Raw genomic sequence first — 18,848 nt, 5'->3', positions numbered from 1 at the left:
TATATTGATATGACTGTAGTGAAGTGGGATAGCTGTATACTGTACCCGCATTCTGTGCTGAGCAAAATCACATGGACTTCCAGAAATAAGCAATGGTTTTTAAAAGCAGCTTTATTTAATGTTGCAGCAGCAAGTAAGTGTCATTTGTACCATATAATTATGTAAATTGGGTGCTAATAAATACTATTTTTCAACATTTTGTTTTGTGTTTGTAATTCTGCATTTTTGTAACGATCTGTGCTCTTGGTGTATGTACAAGGAGCAGGAAGTGCACACAGTCTAGCATAAGTAGGCAAGAGTTTGGAGGGACCTGATGTAACCTCATGTCAATGTTTTTGCGTTGTGTCAAGCGTTACCATTTGCAGTAGTGTCTCAACTTCTCTGTTCTCCATATGTCTTGGTTCTGTACTGTACTGTTTTCTTGGCATTGATGGAACCTTGCATCTTTCCGTGCACTTAGGCGCTCCGTCCCTGGTTTTTTCCTGGCTGAACACACATGCGAAGTGTGTACAGTGCCGCCGATCAGGAGCTGCTCCATCAGCCTTCCCTAATCACAGCGAAGCATGATGCACTTCCTGGGTGGAACATTTGTTTAAAATAAAAATAAGTGCATGAATCTACCCTTCAGCAGAGGATTAAGGAGAGCAAACCACACATCACAGATGGTAGCTCCGTTTCTACAGGAAAACGATCGGAACAATGCTGTTGAGGGGGTGGTATGGGAACCTACACAGAACTGAGTAAAGAAACTCATTAGCAGGTCCATCCTCCTGGTTGGTTGGGGTTTTTTTTAAGCTTGTAGGTGGGCTAAGTGAAGTTCTCATCTCCTCTGTCTCCATGATAGGTAAAATAACCTTTCTAACTTAGTACTACTCCTCTTCCCTACTTACGGGAAAATAGTAATTGGAATTGTCTTACGAAACGATGGTACAATTGCTTTTACTCAGTGTTCTGCCTCTGGAGAGAAAATTCATGAGATAAGGAGCAGGAGAAAGAACAATGTAGGAGTAACACTCCCACATAGGAGGCCTAAAGACTACTTTGAATTTGAGACACTCACTTACACAGATGTATATTTGCAATGTTTTCAATATAGAGGCAACTTAGCAAATGTGGGTTGCCTGCTACTGTTCAAGACTTCCTCAAAGAGAGGTGATGATGGAAAAGAAAATGGAATGGGATCAATTTGTTTCTGTAACGAGGAGACGGTGCTGGGCAATGCAAAACAACTAGAAGAATGGTTCAGGTGGTGATTGTGTTCAACCATGAAATAATTTAATGTATGTACAGCACAGAAGGCTTTTCTTACTGTCTGGTGTTAGGTAATATTTCTGATACATAATTTGCTTTGACTTGCCATGTAGATAGAGAGGAGCTGATAGGCAGGGTAGTAGATGCGTGAAGGAGATTGAGATTGCCTTGGTCCTGTCTGGTTGGCTGTCGGCTTGTTTAGCACCAGTGTTTACTGGCTTCTTGCACTTTTATCCTTCTATGCTAAAGAGTGGCTCTGGAAAGAGTGTGGAGAGGAAAGAAGCTGCTCTGCCAGCTTGTAGAAGAGCAAATTGAGAAGCAATTTCAGCAGGGAAAGCTGCTGCCTGCTGAAGCAGCAAAGTGGCAGCAGCTGAGAAGCGAGTGGGTGCATGGAATGGGCAGAGGTGCCACTGGCCTAGCCGTGTAAGACCCGGCTGAGGAACCTGAAATGGGTTATTAACTTTGCTGAGATAACTGAAAAGTGCAGATACTCATGTTGTAAGGAAAGTGTGATCAGAAGCTCCTTTTTGACTGTATATCCAGTGAGAAATTTGGCTCCAGGTCTGCTTTTCTGGATGCCTCAGCCAGGCCGCAGGCCTCACTGCAATGGTCAGGCATCTGATACTGAGTGGCCCAGCATCGAGTGCTGGGATATCTAAACCCTCTTTTTATTCAATCCCACATCTAAACAGAATAGAGCCTGTGTTTTTATTATTTTTCGGCTTCCAAAAGATGTCTGGTTTCAAATAAGACACTATCTTGCAGGCTTAGCAAGATGTGCATACATATTTGAAACCTTTCAGACCAGTAGGCTCTGTTGCAATGTCTGATTCCTCTGACAGGGAATGTGCTGTTCCTGCCCCTTCTTGCTCCCTTCTAGGCTTATTTTTTTTCAGCTGAGCATGTAAAAGAAATGCATCCAAACACTTGTTTGTTTTTTTCCCATCCTTGCTTTGTCTTCTAAAGCCTTCTAGAAACGTCAGCTGCACTTGAGAAACTACCATGGCATGGACCATATTTGTTGCTTTTCTTTTTTTTTTTTTTTTTGTAACTGCATATATACAAATAGACTTTGTGTGCCTTTGGGACATCTTTATTGCAAAAGATATAGCAACTTGTATTGAGAAGCTCAGAACAGCTTGTATATGTTACAGAAGGAGTTCTGCTTTCTCCAAACCAACATAACTCCTCCAAACATTTATGAAGGGTTGTTATCTTTTCTTACTATTACTGACAGTCTTCAGATGTGACAAGTGTTTTTATTGCTATGGAAGGTGAAGGGCTATAGAGGACCACATTCTGTGCTGATCCTCTTCTGTTGAAGGAAGGCTGTACTGGGACTTCTGCGGCTTATGCTCAATTTCTCTGTGTTTAAGGCATCTCAGTTTAGATGAGAGTCAGATTAAAAATTAATTTTAAGGTCATCTCAAGAAGTGAATAGAATGGCTTGTTGGCATCTGAGCACCACAGGTGTTCTGTAAAAGTCAAGATTAACCATTTAGACAACAGCAAACCCTGCCATGCCCTAAGCAAATGTTTGATGAGGAAGATAGCTGTTCAGCTTCTCTGTGGAGAGTGAAAACTTGCTGTTGCTCAAAGTTTTCAGTACAAATGAAAATGTCTGTGTTAAAGCACATCTGTGGCTCTGGCTGCAGAGCATAAGCACAGTGTGCAGGACCATCTGCAGAGTGCTGCTCTCCTGTGCTGCCAGGGTATGTCCAGTACAGCCCTGATATGCAGTAGCAAGCTGTCTATTAAGAATTAACCTGCAATATTAAGAATATGAAGTCCCCAGTAAATCCAATGTAAAACCACCACTTCATCCGGCATGGCTTTAGGAATAGTGGCTGGAGCACTAGCAAAGGAACCCTCACCTGGCTCATTTCATCACACTGGGGAATTGTGTTGAATGGGGAATTTGCAATGCTTTGAAGTATGGTAACTTCTCTGGGAATTTTTAATCTACTTTAGTCCCATTTCCAAACAAAGATTTGAAAGATGGTGTCAGTTTTGTTGACAGAAAGGGTGCTCCTTTGGTGGCAGTTTACCCTAATTTGCTTTGTGTGAATGATAACATTAAAAAATTAATTTGTGAGTAAGAGGGGGAATGTGAGCTTTAATTCCTTTCAATTTCCTGTTAGTTCCACAAATCTGTGCTGTAACTACCGTAATGTGCATGAACACACATGCATGTACTTGCACTGAAACTTCAGCCTTTTCCTTTGGTAATTTCTGCTTAAGGGATGTATTATCATACATGACACCAGATGGAAACTACCAGCAACTGCTGCTTGCTACCTGCCATGCAGTGCAATGTCAAAAGACCTCTGCATGCCACTCCTCCCATTGCTGATCAGTGCTTTGGCTGCTTCTTCATAGACAGAACAGCCACGTACTCTGAATAACATGGGGCTGTAAAGGTGTGTCTTGAAATCAATCCATACAACAGAAGTCCACACCAAATTCAGAAGAGGGTGCCTGTGAATGCTAGAAATACTGCTTTTCCCAGTGTGTAATACAGAGCTTTAAGATATTTTCCTCTTAAGCCTCTTTAAAGGCTCTTGAATAATTATCCTCATGCTAAAGTCTGCTGTAGGCTGTTCTAACTGTGCCATGTTTGGTGATAGAGCAGTGGGGGTCTGAGAAACCTTTCAGACAATGAGCAACTGAAACCCACAGTTTTTACTGAAGGAGCCTCTTCTGCCTCCGTGGCTCTCCTGCTTTGCAAAGGCCTTGAGCTGGATGGCAAAAGATGTTGTAAGTGAGCTACGGGGACAAGATTGTTTTTGTTGTTGTTGTTGTTTAAGCACATTTAATGCAGCACTGTGGGAGATGAGATCCAGCCCCTGCATTGGCTGCTTTGCAGATCTGGAGCTTTATGGGGACTGGCAAATGGATGTGGGTCCCACAGCCCAGTCATGGCCGCTTGCTGATTTTCTGGTCTCTGGGTTTGGATGAAGCTCAATACTTGAATTCACACTGTTCTCCCAGTATGTGCCTGGGATTTCAGGCTGTCAGTCCTATCCTGGATTGTGAGCAATGGGCAGTGTCAGAGGGAGGTGCTTCTACCACAGCAGGAGAGCAGTGTAGCAGCTCTCTGGGGGGTCCTGGCCACTGCAGGAAGCAGGTGGTACATCTTAGTTCTTGTGCGTACCCTGAGGTGGGAATCACCTAAGCTGAGGTTCTATACTGTTAACAGCTTTCCAAACAGCTCCATTTACTCCCTCCTTGATGTCTCCTGCTTGTTATTCTATTCCATCCAAATCAGAGTTTCTGAAGCCTGCAGGGGAAAAATCAGTAGCCTACACAGAGCATTATCGTACATAAGGACAGAGATGCAATCGACCTCATTAACTGGAAAGTGCCAAAGAAAAATAATTCCAGTATTTGTTGAGCTCAGAGCTGGCATTGTTCCTGTAGCATTGTGTGTTTTCAGCATGACGCCCAAGGATCCTGGCCTGTTCCATTCCATCAGTTCCGTGGCTGTGAGTTAAACTCTGTGCAAATGTTTTGGATGAGTGGATTAACAAATTGGTAGAGGTTGTCAAATTCATCCACAAAGAAGGAGTGCTCCTTATCTGGATCTGTTGCAATGGCTTCCAGTTCATCTTCAGCAGCCCAAGCAACTCCAATGGAGTAAGCTATAACTCCTGGAAAGAAACCCAAGAGATAAGGGTGAGCATAAAAGTTTTAATTGCATTACATTTGATTGGTTAAGACCAATACTGCAGACATAACTACTAGGCCATGAAAAAATTGGCAGTGAATTGCAGTTTTTAATTAATAAAATTAAAAAAAAAAAAAAAAAAAAAAAAGGTGGCATTGTCAAAATGGAAGAAATGCCTGGTGTCTGCTGTGGAACTGCCCAAGCTCGCTTCAAATGTTATCGAGACAGTAGAAATCCTCTGCAATCTCTTAGGTCTAGCTGCATCTTTCTAGTTCTGTGTTACTTTCAGAAAGTTCCTTATTCAGATGCTGATCTTGCTTAGCACTTGATGAGACCCCAGAGTGGATGCTATGCTTCCTTCCTAAGGTTTCATCCAATGCCTTTGCATCACAGCAGAATGTATTTCTCTGACCCAAATAAACGTGGAGGTATGGAGGAGCATGATGGTAGAACTTACCGTTTTGGTGAGCTGTAAGGGCTGGCATTCGGACATCATCGTAAGACCTGCCATCCGTAATGAGAATCATGATCTTCCTCTTGTTGGGTTTGGATTTGGTGAAGAGCTGCTCAGAGGCGTAGCTGATGGCTGCCCCTGTGCTGGTTCCACCACTCCAGTAGTTGATCCTTTTGATAGCACTCAGCACGTCCTGTTTTGTGCTGTACTTATCGAAGCTGAACTCGAGTCTTTGCTCATATGTGTACTGAATGGCTCCAATACGGGTGTCTGTGTCCGAAATCTCAAATTCCTTGCTGATGTTGGCTACAAACTGGAGGACTGTGCGGAAGTTGCCGGTGCCAACGCTGCTGGAGCCATCGATCACAAAACCGATGTCGGCTGAATTAAGACACGTCTTGCTGCAAACCAGCCGGTCGATATCACAGACCCGCTTCACCAAGGGCTGGACGACCTTGTGGAGGCTGAACCAGCTGGGCACCATGATGGAGTAGAAGCCATTTGTTCTGCACACTGCCTGCAAAACACCACAAGTACAAATGCAGTGGAAATTCAGTCTGCTTGTTTCAACTGGGGTTTTAGCTAAACTGTAAATTTAGGCTCTTGGAAAGAGCAATGCTGGAGTCTGGAGCGGGCTCTCCTCTAGCTGCCATCTGGTTCCCTGGGAAATGTCGTGAATATAACATCACAGATACTTCTCTATAGATACTTGTCTCATTTCTTCCCCTTTTTTAAAGCTGTGGGATGGAGCTGATATTATAGCCATGAAAGAAGTGTAATAACCAGGTTTGCCACCTGTCAAGCTTTTTGAGATAAGTTACACTGTTTGTAGAGAAGGCATCCAAATCACCGAGACGCTGTCTGTGTGGCTCCATCTGGAAGCCCCAACATTTGCCAGATGACAACTTCAGCTCCCTCCCTCCCAGGGTTAGGGCAACAAGGATGCATTTCCCTGCTGATAAACCCCTCCTGCCTTGAATTGAAACCTCAGGCTGAAGCTGGTTTCTCCCTGGCTGTACAATCAGAAAAAAAAAAAAAAAAGAACAAGAAATGTTGATAAAAGTGTAAAAGCCTTTCTCAGTTGTTCTGGCTCTGCCAGATAATTAAGGACAGACAGACAAAAACCATGTTAATGTCTGTTTTTATCACCAAATACTTGGTAGGGAGCAGATCTGCAGGAAGCTGTTAGAGGATCAGGAGGATTTGGGTGAATGTAGATAGAAACCAAGGGGTGGCACGAAGCATGGAGCATTCTCCCACTTGTGCTCTCTGGCTCACACAGACTCACTGTAGCTTTGCCATTTTGAAAAATAAATGCAAATCAGGCTATAATCCAATTAAACACTGACCAGAAACAACGGAGTTCTGAAACAGCCTTGAAACTAATGGAAATTATTTCATGGCAGAGCAGTGTGGCTCAGGCAGGAATCTGTTCTCTGAAAATAGCAGATAACTCTGCCGTGCTTCCTGAGCTCAAGTGAGTCTGGAACTTAGTAGATGTCTCCTGCCATAACCTTGTGTCACCTTGCTCTGAGACACTATTGAGCAGTGCCAAATGTTAACAGTGCAAAGAGTTGCATTCTCTTTCTTTTTTTTTTCCTTCTTTTATTTTTGTGCTTTGTCATGCTGCTGTACATTCAGAAAATCTTGTCTGCAGGTTTGTGCCAATGCTTGGTCAGCAAAGAGCCATTTGCTTCATGATGAACCTCAGACCAGAGCTTTACTGTGAGCCAAAGTTTGTTCTTAGCAGCTTTCAGACAAGTCACTTTTCTAACTTCAGCACTGCCTAACAGTCTAAGCAGGACCAGAAGTAACCATGAGTGGTAAGAAGGAAGGGAAATGTCTCATAACTGTGACTGTGCTTAAGCCCCTGTGCAAAATCACTTGAAAAAGGTAGAGTCCAAGGCAAGTGTACAGCCAGAGCCCAGCCCAGTAAGTACCTTGTCCACGAAGTTTGGCTCAATAACATTTTGCTTCTCATTTTGAGCAGCTGCTTCAATAGTGACAAAGAAAATGTTGATCCCTGATTCCCTGGCCAGCCTGGAGGCCTCCTCCACCCTGTCGGTTGGCCACCCATCCACCATCACCACCACCACATTGGGCGCTCCACCTCTGTTTCCATTAGCATCCGAGAAGAAGTTTTTGTTGACAAATGAAAGTGCCTTTCCTGAAATGAAAGAAGAGATTGAGGATAAGTTACAGGGCTGGCAGCACTCCAGGCTCTGGAGCCCTCCCTATGCTGAGGGTGTGCATGCAGCCCGTAACCTACCAACATTGGAAAGTCCGCCTTTCTGAGGGATTTTCTCAATGGCGTTTCTTAGGTCCTTGGGGCTGGTGTATGTTTTCAGGTTAAATTCTGTGGAAGGGTCATCACTGGCAGATGGAAAGAAACATGAAGCAGTTGTCAGGTTTTTTGCCTTACATACAGCAGTACAAAAGCTGTAAGAGCTTTCTGTCCTATTTTGCTCCTGGGTGTGAGCAGGAATCGTAGAATTATTAAGGTTGTTTCCAACCTGCAAGATTATCTAGTCCAAACAACCGCTCATCCCCACCATGCTCACTAACCATGCCCCTCAGTGCCACATCCACGCAGTTCCTGAACAACTCCAGAGATGGTGACTCCACCACCTCCCTGGGCAACCTATGCCACTGCCTCACCACTTTCTGAGAAGAAATTCTTCCTAATACCCATCCTGAATTTCCTCTGGCAAGCTTTAGCATGCTCCAGCCAGATGTATATCGATGGTGATGGGAGTGGCTTGTCTCTAGCAAGTGTGCTGAATGCCTGACTGCTCCCAGACTGACAGAAAAAGGAGAAGGCGGCAGGCAGGGGTAAGAGACCTTCTCAAAGCAAAGAGTGTAACAGGTTGTGAAGGCAGGTTGACACTGTTCTTTGATATGTTTGTGCCCACTATCCTCTGGGGTTGCTTGGGGGAGAGGAGTGCTGCTCCAGCAGCTCCTGCACAGTGTAACCACAGGTGGAGGTCACAGCATGGAAGCACCAACAGTAATAACAAAAAGAAGTCCCCATGCTGTGAATATGGATGAAAAGATAAATTATCAACGAGGCCACACTAGTGGAATTCTAGAGGGTGTTTCAGTAACAACTGTTTCTAAATATTGCAATTCTCATTTACAGCAATAATGAAACAGAGCTAGGTTTGTAGCCTGGGTGCAGAAGTGGCCCTTACCCGTACTGCACGATGCCCATCAGAGGCCCAGCATTGTTGATGCCAAGGGCATGAGCCATGTTAATGAGGAACTGCTTTTGGAGCTGGAAGCGGCGTTTACCAATGCTCCAGCTCCCATCCATCAAGAAGGACAAATCCACCTTGCAGCCTAAGGAGAGACACAAAGCAGGGAAAATGGTTTTGGTCCTTTTAGTAGTAGTGCTTCTTTTGAAGAGCAAAGGCCTAAAAACTCTGTACCTGGTGACTCTTCCTGCTGCACAAGCTCTACTAAAATGCTTTTGATGGTGACGTAGTGGCTGGCCTGAGCCTGTTTTGTCAACAGCCACCCTGAGGTGTCCCTGGGCACCTGGGGACAGCCAGTGTGTGGGGCAGGAGGTGGCTGTCATTGCACCCGTGCTGTGCTGCTGGTGAGGTGGTGACAGCAGCTCCCACTCCGTGTTTGACCTGAGCTTCAGTTGTTCCCAAAGCAGCTGTGGGTTTCACCTGTGTGTGTACAGCAGCACAATTTTGGTGTTGCCTGACTCAGATAAAAGCTGTGTCTGTACTCAAACTCTTCCTGCTAGTTACTCAGATGAACCTGATCTTTGTGCTTCTGCATGTGCTAACTGTGGCCCCTACCAGCCTGCCTCTACTTCTCCTCATGTTAGTGGTGAAACATTTGTCAGTTGAACCGTGACTAGGAGTGGAGCAAAATTTGGCTTCACTGGAGCGCTACTGTTTTCTCCTGCCGTCTGTATCTCTTGATTTGTCTCCGATGATGTCTCCTACCAATCAGACTGTCCAAAATCATGTGTTTTAATCATTAGATAGCCTGAAGGCGACAAAGTGCCAATTGTTCTTACTGGCTTATGCAACTGTCTCCCATCTCATTACTTTCAATTCTTTCTCCCATAGCTGTCTGTTTTTTTAATTCTAATAATGCTGAATTAGAGAAGCGTGACCGAAAAGCATGTTCTTTCACAGCAGAGAGTGAGGCAAGGCTGGGAACCCAAAACAAATAATACCTTAATTAGGAGCCAAATTTTCCTGAATCTCCTGGCCTTAAAAGGGAAATACCTCATGGGATGTCCACATGCATAGTGGAAGTTTCTTAGCTAACGGGATCTGAGATTTACATGCCTGCTCCAACTTAATTCACTGCATTTGAATGGTAGAAGTGTTCCTGCACTTGATCAGCAGCAGAACTCTGCTTACGTGTGCTCTGTAGGGAGCTGTACTGAGCTCTGCTTTCCTACAGTGAGTTTGAATCTCCAAGGGCATCCTTCTCCTTTTCTTCTCCTCCCTGTTACTTCTATAAGGTGTATTTGACATTTTTTTGATGAGACAAAACATATTAAGATTTTTAGATGGAGCAACTGAGGACATAGGAATGCTTGGTTCAGCATTTAAGGTAAAGAGGACTTGAGACAAAAGTGAGCGCTCAGCTGTGGGAGGAAGGGCACAGGAGGCCCTGGGGTCAGCAGGAGGTGAGCCCCTCCACCAGGGAGGCTTCCCTTGAAGAGGTGGATGATCCCATCTCTGCATTTGTGGTTTGCTTTCCCTTCCTCCTTCTTGTCTGGGCCTCATTTCAAGACGAGTTAATGGGCAAACCTGTCTTTAATTACAAAGGACTTTGCAAGGCTTGCTTTTCAGAGCATGTGACATCTCCATCCCCAGATGGAGGGCTCCTCAATGCTCCTTCAGCACCCCAGCCGGGGCACAGAACCTCTCTCCTGACTGCGCCCATTTCTCAGGCGGTTTCTTTCCCTCCCACCCTCCGCATCAGAAAGAGCGCCTGTGTGGCCACAGGAGTGTGTGCGGTCATCAGGGTTTGCTTGCCCATCCCTGGCGGCAGCTCATTGCTTTGTTGTCCTGCACCATCGCAACGCCTTGAGAGGAGCTGTGTGTGCCCAGAGCGTGGAGCTGAGCTCACCCTGAACAGGAGCAGCGAGCAGCCATCGTCCTGACACCCAGGTAAGCTACATCTTGAAATGCCTTTCTTGGAAAAGCAAAACCAATTGTATCTGTCAGAGGGACTGGCAGAGAGCACTTGCTGATCCTCTGCAGATGAAAATATATTCCTTAAGTATCTTAAGTTTTCTTTAAAAAGTCGTAGTTGCTATTTAATTTGAATCCCTTCTAGTAGCAGGTAATTAATAAAATGGTACTGTGTAATTATGACATTAATTCCGATGTACATACTTGGGTTCCCCTGGGAGGTTGTCTCCAGTGGCTTCAGGTTCAGTTCCTCCTTTGAAGCAACACCTGGAGAAACAGAGGAGAGGAGAGGCTCTGTTGAGGTGTGCTGGTCTGCCCCAGCTCTGGGTGTCTGCAGGGGTGCCTGGAGGGAGCCCCTGGGCTGCTGCTGAGCACCTGCAGTCTGAAGATGCTAAATGTGAGAGGGAAGTGAGGGTGGGTAGCAAGTCCTGGCAACTCACCTCAACCATCTCCATTGCCAGGGCAGCCAGCAGCCCCCGTATGTGAGCACTGCATGTGTAAAGTGGGTGGCCAAGGGACATCAGCAAGGAGCATTACCAGAATCTGATGGCAGCTGTAACAGCTCTGAGTTTGTGCACCACTTGAGCTGGCTGCCAGAGTTATTAATGACTGAGCCATAACAGTGCAGAAAATATTCAAGAAAACAGGAAATTCCAACTCCCACCAGTCTACCTTCCACTCTATTTACATCTACCAACTCACCTCTCGTGGGAATGAGCACAAGAATACAACTGCTTGGAGCTGTTTCCCCTGCATGATGAAGCTGTGTGCAGTTTTGGGTCAGGAGAGGAGGTTTTGTTGAGGCTGTGTCCTCAAACTGGTGTCAGACCTGGCACCCGATCCCCTGTGCGTAGCTATAGCGTGCTGCTGGGACATTACTGGGCAGAAGTCTTGCTTTGGCATCTCACTTCTAAATTCAGCTGCCAGTGAGGGAGATACCTTCTGCGGCAGGGATCAGCCAGCCCTGCCAGTTCCATTCCTGTGTGACTGCCCTCTGCCTTTCTCACCCCCGGCATCTGTCACTGGGTAGGACGCTGTGTTGGCTGGGCACTGTGCCTGGCCCTGGGAAGGACATTGGGTGTTCCCATATGAACGAGGTAGGAAAAGGGCACTAAGTTTAGCCCCATTTCATTTATGTTCATTTTTTTTCTTTAAAACCTGGAAATACTCAGCAACTTGTCCTTATGACTGTGTGTACTCCAGTGTCGCCTTTAATCACAGGTGTGTAATTTCCCTCAGTAGCAGACCAAAGCCACATTCCACCTTGCAGCACTACGTTCCAACACGTAGTGCTTGGCACCACATACATACTGCATTCCTGCTTACCTTATTGCAGGTCATGAAACAGATGGATTAAGGGCTGTTGGGAGGTTAGATACTAACACGTGCCTCTCATTTTAGCAGACAAACTTTATGGGGAAGTTAATTCACAGCTATTTCCCTCACATGTGTGTCTGTGCTCAATAAAATCTGCAGTCCATACCTAAAGCTGCCATGAGCTCTGTCAGCACGGTGCATCTGAGAACCATGGCACTCCTCATTCTGGCTGCTGGTGCCACCAGCTGTTCTGAGAGGCTGTGGGTCAGCAAGCTGCTTTGTGCTCACTGTAACAATAAGGTCGCCCACCAAATAACCTTCCCCACTAATTGGGGAGGTGGTCAGAATCTGTGGATTCTGCCAGTCTATTTTAAGGTTGTTACTGCCATGGGAATTTGAACTCACTGCATGGGTAGCCTACTCCATGCTAATTAAAGTTCTCTTCACTGATTGTCACAGCTGTCTATGCTGATTAAACTCCCCATTCATTTCAGCAAGACAGCAGTGACTGCATGCACACCAGGAACCATTCCTTTGAAATGACAATCTGAATTCATCAGACTTTATCACACGGACGCTTCAGATTCTGAGAAACTGTTGATACAACATCCCTTCTCCCACACTCAACTTTTCATTGCATTCAATGCAATTTGTCATTTGGTGTCTCAGGGTGCCCCTCTGCACCACTGGCCCTGTACACTGCGCTGCAGCTTTTTCTAATTAAACCCACTGAAGGCTGGATAGAAACATGCTCACTCTATGGCTCAGAGTGCCACCCCTGGAGAAGGGAAATCTGTTCACGTTTGAGATTATGCAAATTTTGACTGAAGAGCCACTGCCACTGGATTTGCAAACTAATGCAAATAGGCAACACTGCTGGTAGCAGCCAGTGGGAGGATTAGTCACACCTCGGCTTTGGGTGTGTGGGGGGAAGGTCTTTGCAAGGGCCACCAACGTGGCACAGCTCTCTCCAGCAGCAAAACTGGTAATGGAAAAGACACCTTACACTGGATAGTCCAGCTCCTAGTAAGAGCACGCTGTGATGAATTGCCATATCTTTGCATGGACTTTGCATAGTAGACTTTGCATAGTCTACTTTAAATGTTCTTTCGGAAAGAGATCCCTTAAATACTGAATGTGTGGGATGTGCACTTGCAAACTGCACCTGGCTAAGAATTTCTCAAGTCTTGATCTTCTGCCTCTTAAGCCTGCTACAAATGTAAAGCTTTTTTTCTCACACACCAGTACTTCTAAAAATGCTGTCTTCTGACTTTTTAAGGCTAGAACATTAGAAAATTTCAGTAATGCCCACTGTTTTTTAATCCACCATTCTCATCTGAATGCCCTTCCTTCTTAAGTACATTTGCATCAGAATAATCTGCCATGTTTTTCATTGATGGCATTTCTAGACTGCTTTCCCAGAGGTGGCATTCCCAAAATATCTTCTTATTTACAAGTGAATTTCAGTAGCTAGAACCTCTTTCCTGCAGTACAACTGCCAATTCTTTGCAGAGCTCATCTGTTCTGCTCTCACTTTTGGCAGGAACTTGAGAATGATGAAGGCTCAAAATAATTTTAACTACTAAGATGTAAACGACATACCTCATTTGTCATCTTAAATACCATAATTACTTCTTAGAATGAGATTGTTATCAGCAATGCCATGGGCCTGATGAATAGTGCGAGCTTTCCCCACACACGATGGGAAACAATAATTCCCAGTCTGGTTACCAAATGCTTTAAATATTTACCTGTGTCAAAAAAGCTCAGTCCAGGTTTCCACAAGTCTGTTTCCATTGCTTTCATACATGAAAGAAAAGACAAAGTATTACTGAAAATAATGGAATCACTGGAGATTAAAAAGCTCAGTTTAGAAAAGCCAATTTATATAGTGAATCACTATTCATGAGAAGGAGCTAAGGAAATCAGAAAACTTGGAAACCTTTACAGACACATTTCAAGCCACATTTAGCAGGCTTATGTCACTGGCTCCAGAGCTCTGATCTGTTTTATGTTTCAGTATGCCTCTTTAGATCTGCTTTGGTTATGTTCCTCAGAACTGAACTGACACTGAGACAATTATACCAACTTCAGTATACTTTTGCTTTCCCTAGATTGTTTCCCATTGGAAATCTGCAGTCTACTGATTTCTGTATAGCTTGAACCTGCAAAGACAAAGAAGGTGTCTAAATCTTGTTTGCAGCCTATCAGGCATGTAAACAAATTGATGCTTTCATAAATATGACCCCAGCTGTCTGTTTTTGGAGCCTCCAGAAGTACTCCTCCAAAAAATAATGCTTCCCCAACTAGACTGGTGGCTGGCATCCTCCAGATTACAGCCAATGGGTGAAGCATATATTGGTCTGGAAAAAAGAAAAGGGAGCTGTGGGTTTACCAATGTCCTCTAGCCCATGAAACACTGACCTTTCTGTGAGATTACCACCTCACTGTGACTGCATGCGGGCTCCTCTAGCTTATCTGACTATATAACCTCAGAAAAGTCATGTTTTTCAGTAACTCCAGGAAAAGACTGTTTTTTTGTCAGTAGGAGTAATGGTGGACTCTAGATTTACTCTTCTCTAGAACAACTGACTCAGATAACTGTGGGTCCTTCCAAATTGCTGTGTATGGGTAATAAGGAGGAGCTGTGTAGGGCTTCTCTGAGCAGTCTTCCCACGGCTCATGTCCTTTGAAAACTTTCTGTAGTGAGAAGACCTGAATGAAGACAAGCACAAGTGCCAAGGATTTGGGTATCTGGCTGCAGAGATGAAGAATGCACTAAATCTGTGTGATTCATGAATCCAGGCAAAAGCTCTATGCTTGGATGTAGTCCTAGACACATCACAGAGCAAGCTCTCAGTTAAATGTTCCTTTGAAAGGAAAAAGAGTATTCTTTTAAATAGCTAGTTTTTCTTTTTTTTGCTTGATAATGCCCACAAAAATCAAGGTTGATTTTTAAAATACTACAAGACTGATATTTAGAACAATGTAAAAAGATCTATAATTGTCAAGGGGTTGGAGGAGGTGGGGCCTTCTTGAGAGCAGGCAAGGAGAAGCCAAGCAAACAAATGGTGTGTCAGGATGGGTGTTTTCCAAGCAAATCTTTTTGCTAACCTGAGCTGAATAGAGAAGCTCCTTGACAGCACAGCTCAATAGCTGTTGTTTGCTGAGCAGTGCGCACTCGCTTTGCAGGATCAAGAAAAACAGCTCTCCTTTCCAAGAAAGCAAGGAGTTGTCCAGGAATTTCCCTTTGACCGTGAGAAAAATTGGCTGCTTGGAAGCAGCTCATCTGAGCTGCCAGGACCCAGGCTGAGAAAAGATCAGGGCTTGTAGGGAATACAACAAGTATATGTTTGTGGGATTTTTTTCTCTTGCTCTGTGGCTGTGAAAACAGTTGTTCATTATGGAATAATTGTGCTTTGCAGTCATCTTGGGAAGTCTTCAGATACGTAAGGTGGGAACAAACTGTGATTGATTTAAACAAGATTCAGCACAGCATTCCCCTGCTCCTCTGGCAAAGATTTGGACAGACTGAGTCTTAGTCAGCACATCACAGGGCTCTTCCCATTTCCCTGCCATACCAGGCTCTCCCTCCTGTACACAGTGTAATATAATTCGTGCACTGCTTTGTTAGGCACTTTTACAGGCAACGTGTTTGCTCTGCTGTTCTGCATGGGTACATATTGTACATATTGCCCACCTGTTTCCCTTGTGATGATGGGCACTGGATTTTGACACAGCAAAGAGGATTGAGAGAAGATAACAATTTAACAATTATGAGATTTAAAAAAAAAAGAAAAGGCTGTGATTTTGGTATGGCCAAAAGAACATGAGAAAGACAAACATGGATGGAAATGAAGGAACAGAAATGGACTGAAATAAACAGGAATAATGTTAAAACAAAGTAACAGAATAGAGCACCCCTGAGTGCTCTAGAGCCACCTGAAGTTGCCAGCAGCCTTCCAGAGTGCCACTGAAAGGACTGTTTGCTGATGAAGTGGATGGTGAATTGCATAGCTGGGAAAGAAGAAATGCATCAAAGATGTTTAAGACAACTAATCATTGTTAAGACAATCCCTGTGTTGCAATCAGTCTGGAGGTTCCTGAGAATGACAAGAACAGCAGAAAATTTATCTCTACCATAGACCTGATAGGCTGCACAGGGCTGAGGTTTTGTTCCTCATTTTGACTAACAAATAAGGTAAATTACAAACACTGTGGTAGAAATTGATTCCTGCAGCCTGAAACAACAGCTCACTAGTGTCCAATCTGTCCACTGACTCCTCATTCTGGAAGCTGCTGGCTGGCCCTTCAGTACACAGAGAATTCGTCTGCAGACCAGCATATGGGTTAATTTAGGCTTACTAAAATCATGAAAGAAGGCAGAAAGAAGGCAGACTGCACTTAGCAGTCTGGCTCACCCAGATGGGCTGGAGACCCGGCAGGCCTGCGGATGGTGGCAACAGGTTCTTGGCGCTGAATACCTGCACAGTGTGAGAGAGAGATGGAGGTTAGATGCCATCTGGCCAGGACAGACAAGCATGAAAGAAAAAAAAGAAAAAAGAAAAAAGAAAAAAGAAAAAAGAAAAAAGAAAAAGGAAAAAAGAAAAAAACACCACCAACAACTAAGACCCAAACAAACAAGCAAAAAAAAAAAAAAAAAAAAAGGAAGAATTTACAAGCTTAGGGAGAGTGGCAAAAGCAGAAGAAAGGAGTCTAAATGTTAGTAGATACTGTAGTTCTCTAGTGCACTGGAGCAACAAGCAGCGGGTCCAGAGATGCTGACCATGCTCAGGAGGTGGAAGCTGAAAGAAATCATCAGGCTGCCAGAGAAGCTGTGGTGCCCCATCCCTGGAGGCAATTAAGGGCAGGTTGGATGAGGCCCTGGGCAGCCTGAGCTGGTGGGTGGGAGCCCTGCCCACAGCAGGAGGTTGGAGCTGGGCAGGCATTAAGGTCCCTTCCAACCCAAGTCGTCTGTGATTCTATGATTCCTCTTGAAGTTAGGCCTATGGACCCCGAGACACAAGTTCTCCTGACGTTTTGCATTAGTGAGTATTATAAAGTACCTATATAAATAGGTTTAGGATATTGTTCTGAGAACAATTCTAAGTTTAATCATTCCTTTTTATTTGTTGTTTCTAGAAGTTATGCTATTGCTGTGCAATAACTGCAGTAATATCTGCTTTTTAGAGGTGAGTGATGGGGAGAAATAAGAAAAGTGATTGATTACCTGCATTACCTGCATTGGGTCTCAACATATTCCTGTTACTTGCAGATGTGGAAGTGCCCCTGAGTGCTTTGAAAATATTACATTGGTTAGCAAATAGAACTGAAAGACAATGTTTTATAGCATTCTAGCAATAAAGATCCAGCTAGTTGGTTCAATACATACCTGTATTCAGTCCTCTTCCTTGTGAAGCCTGAACTTGTCCTGAGTGGACATCAAAATGAAGAAGTGTCAGTTATACTCCATGTTTGGTGCAGAACTACTGCTACCTGAATCTTATTTTATTGCTATGAGAGTTAGTTGCTCACAGACAGAGAGCTTTCATTGATATCCATTTTCAGATGTTAAAACTCTACATTTTAAGTCAGCTTAAAGAAAAACTGCCTTGTTCAGCCTAGTTAGATTAGTTAACATTCACTTCAGTTATGAGTATGATTATAATCATTTCTGCTTTGCACTTAAGTTGTTTTTAGTTACTGTTCTGATTTGCTTTCCTTAATAAGTTTTGTTTCTCAATTACTCAAGCTCATTATCTATTCATATTTCTATTTCAATGCTATCCAGTTGTGTGAAGAATGTTATAAAGAAACCAAAACAAAACCCAGACCAGATACCACACTTCCTGCACAGAGCTTACTATCTGAGACAAGAGCCAGTGAGTAGATACAAGCAAGCAGGCAGACTGTAAATAATGAAACAATAACAAAAACAATGTGGGAGAATTAATGTGTCTGAAATGTCTTCATTGCTGTCTACACAAAATGCTTTTTTAATGTGATTGTGTTAATACATTAAACTCCCACTGTTCAAAAATACAGAATTCTCAAAGCACTTGCAGATGAAGATTGTTTTCAATCATGCTTTTCTTTTCATTAATTGCTCTTCAGAAGCTTGTTAACATTCCAAGGCCTGCTGAAATTAGTAGGAATGTTTTAGCTGACTTCTGAGAACAATGGTCCCATGAGATATTTCTCAATAAGATATCATAAATGAGATCATTTGTAATGGTTGTCTAAGAAAACAGGAACTGCTGCTACTTGCAGGCTTCATATAACAAAATTAAGTGACAGCAAATAATGCATGCATTACCCAAATTTGAACATTCACAGAGTACTGGAAGCCCTTTGATGGGATTTATGTGAGCTGTCCTGAGAGACTATGAAAATTTAAAAGGCAAAGAGATCCTTTTTTGGGAAATAACAGGCTCCCCTGCTAGGCTTTTAAACTTTGTAGGCTTCTAGCTCTGTGTCCAGGTGATCTGCAGGCAGCATAAGATAACTTCTTGGTTCTGGAGAGTGAGATCTACTTATGCAGCAGCACAGTATAGAGTCGGGTGCTCTTTTCATGCCCAAGATAGGTATGTACCAAAGAATGGGAAGAAAATTAACTTTGAGCCTGAAAGCTTGCCTTAGTTTGGGATTGCCCGAGTGTTAGTATTTACAAGGCCACTTGAAACAGTGCACATGAGGGTAAGAGAGAGATCAGTTCCTAAGTCCTGTGCACCACAATTTTTGTTCTGTTTCCACACTTGTTACCCACTTGGTTTGCTTTCTGTGCTGCTTTTGATGGTGCCATGCTATCACAGTTCATCACAAATGATGAAAACAGGTTTGAGAAGGTGAGCAGCTACTCCACTAAAGAAATGTGGATTCCCTCTGCAACTTAGTCAGCATCCCTGGCAGACTAAGCATCCAAAGAGAAAAGGCTGTATCCAAAAACAGGCTCCATCTGTTTCCCCCCCAGTGCAGTCCTTATCCAGTGCAT

The 18,848-nt window shown here is 43.9% G+C and overlaps 1 protein-coding gene across 4 annotated transcripts in view; it reads right to left on the bottom strand.

Moving 5' to 3' along the window:
• The window catches only part of VIT (vitrin), a 57,862-nt gene that overhangs the window by 13,712 nt on the left and 25,302 nt on the right, over positions 1 to 18,848 (bottom strand). For 2 of the 4 annotated variants that reach the window (XM_048934972.1, XM_048934970.1), the window contains 10 exons: positions 17,250 to 17,288; positions 17,088 to 17,153; positions 16,279 to 16,341; positions 13,609 to 13,656; positions 10,745 to 10,807; positions 8,564 to 8,711; positions 7,642 to 7,745; positions 7,313 to 7,539; positions 5,376 to 5,889; positions 2,289 to 4,901 (listed from right to left, as the gene is read on the bottom strand). In XM_048934972.1, the coding sequence (XP_048790929.1) occupies positions 4,723 to 4,901; positions 5,376 to 5,889; positions 7,313 to 7,539; positions 7,642 to 7,745; positions 8,564 to 8,711; positions 10,745 to 10,807; positions 13,609 to 13,656; positions 16,279 to 16,341; positions 17,088 to 17,153; positions 17,250 to 17,288 (1,451 nt within the window). In that variant the 3' untranslated portion in view covers positions 2,289 to 4,722. Of the gene's footprint in view, positions 1 to 2,288; positions 4,902 to 5,375; positions 5,890 to 7,312; positions 7,540 to 7,641; positions 7,746 to 8,563; positions 8,712 to 10,744; positions 10,808 to 13,608; positions 13,657 to 16,278; positions 16,342 to 17,087; positions 17,154 to 17,249; positions 17,289 to 18,848 lie in introns of those variants that run through there. The other 2 variants (XR_007374837.1, XM_048934971.1) reach the window with 2 other exon arrangements.

This window comes from Lagopus muta, chromosome 2, assembly GCF_023343835.1.
Source record: "Lagopus muta isolate bLagMut1 chromosome 2, bLagMut1 primary, whole genome shotgun sequence".
Classification (NCBI taxonomy): Eukaryota; Metazoa; Chordata; class Aves; order Galliformes; family Phasianidae; genus Lagopus; species Lagopus muta.
This window is presented reverse-complemented; position numbering and strand designations above follow the sequence as displayed.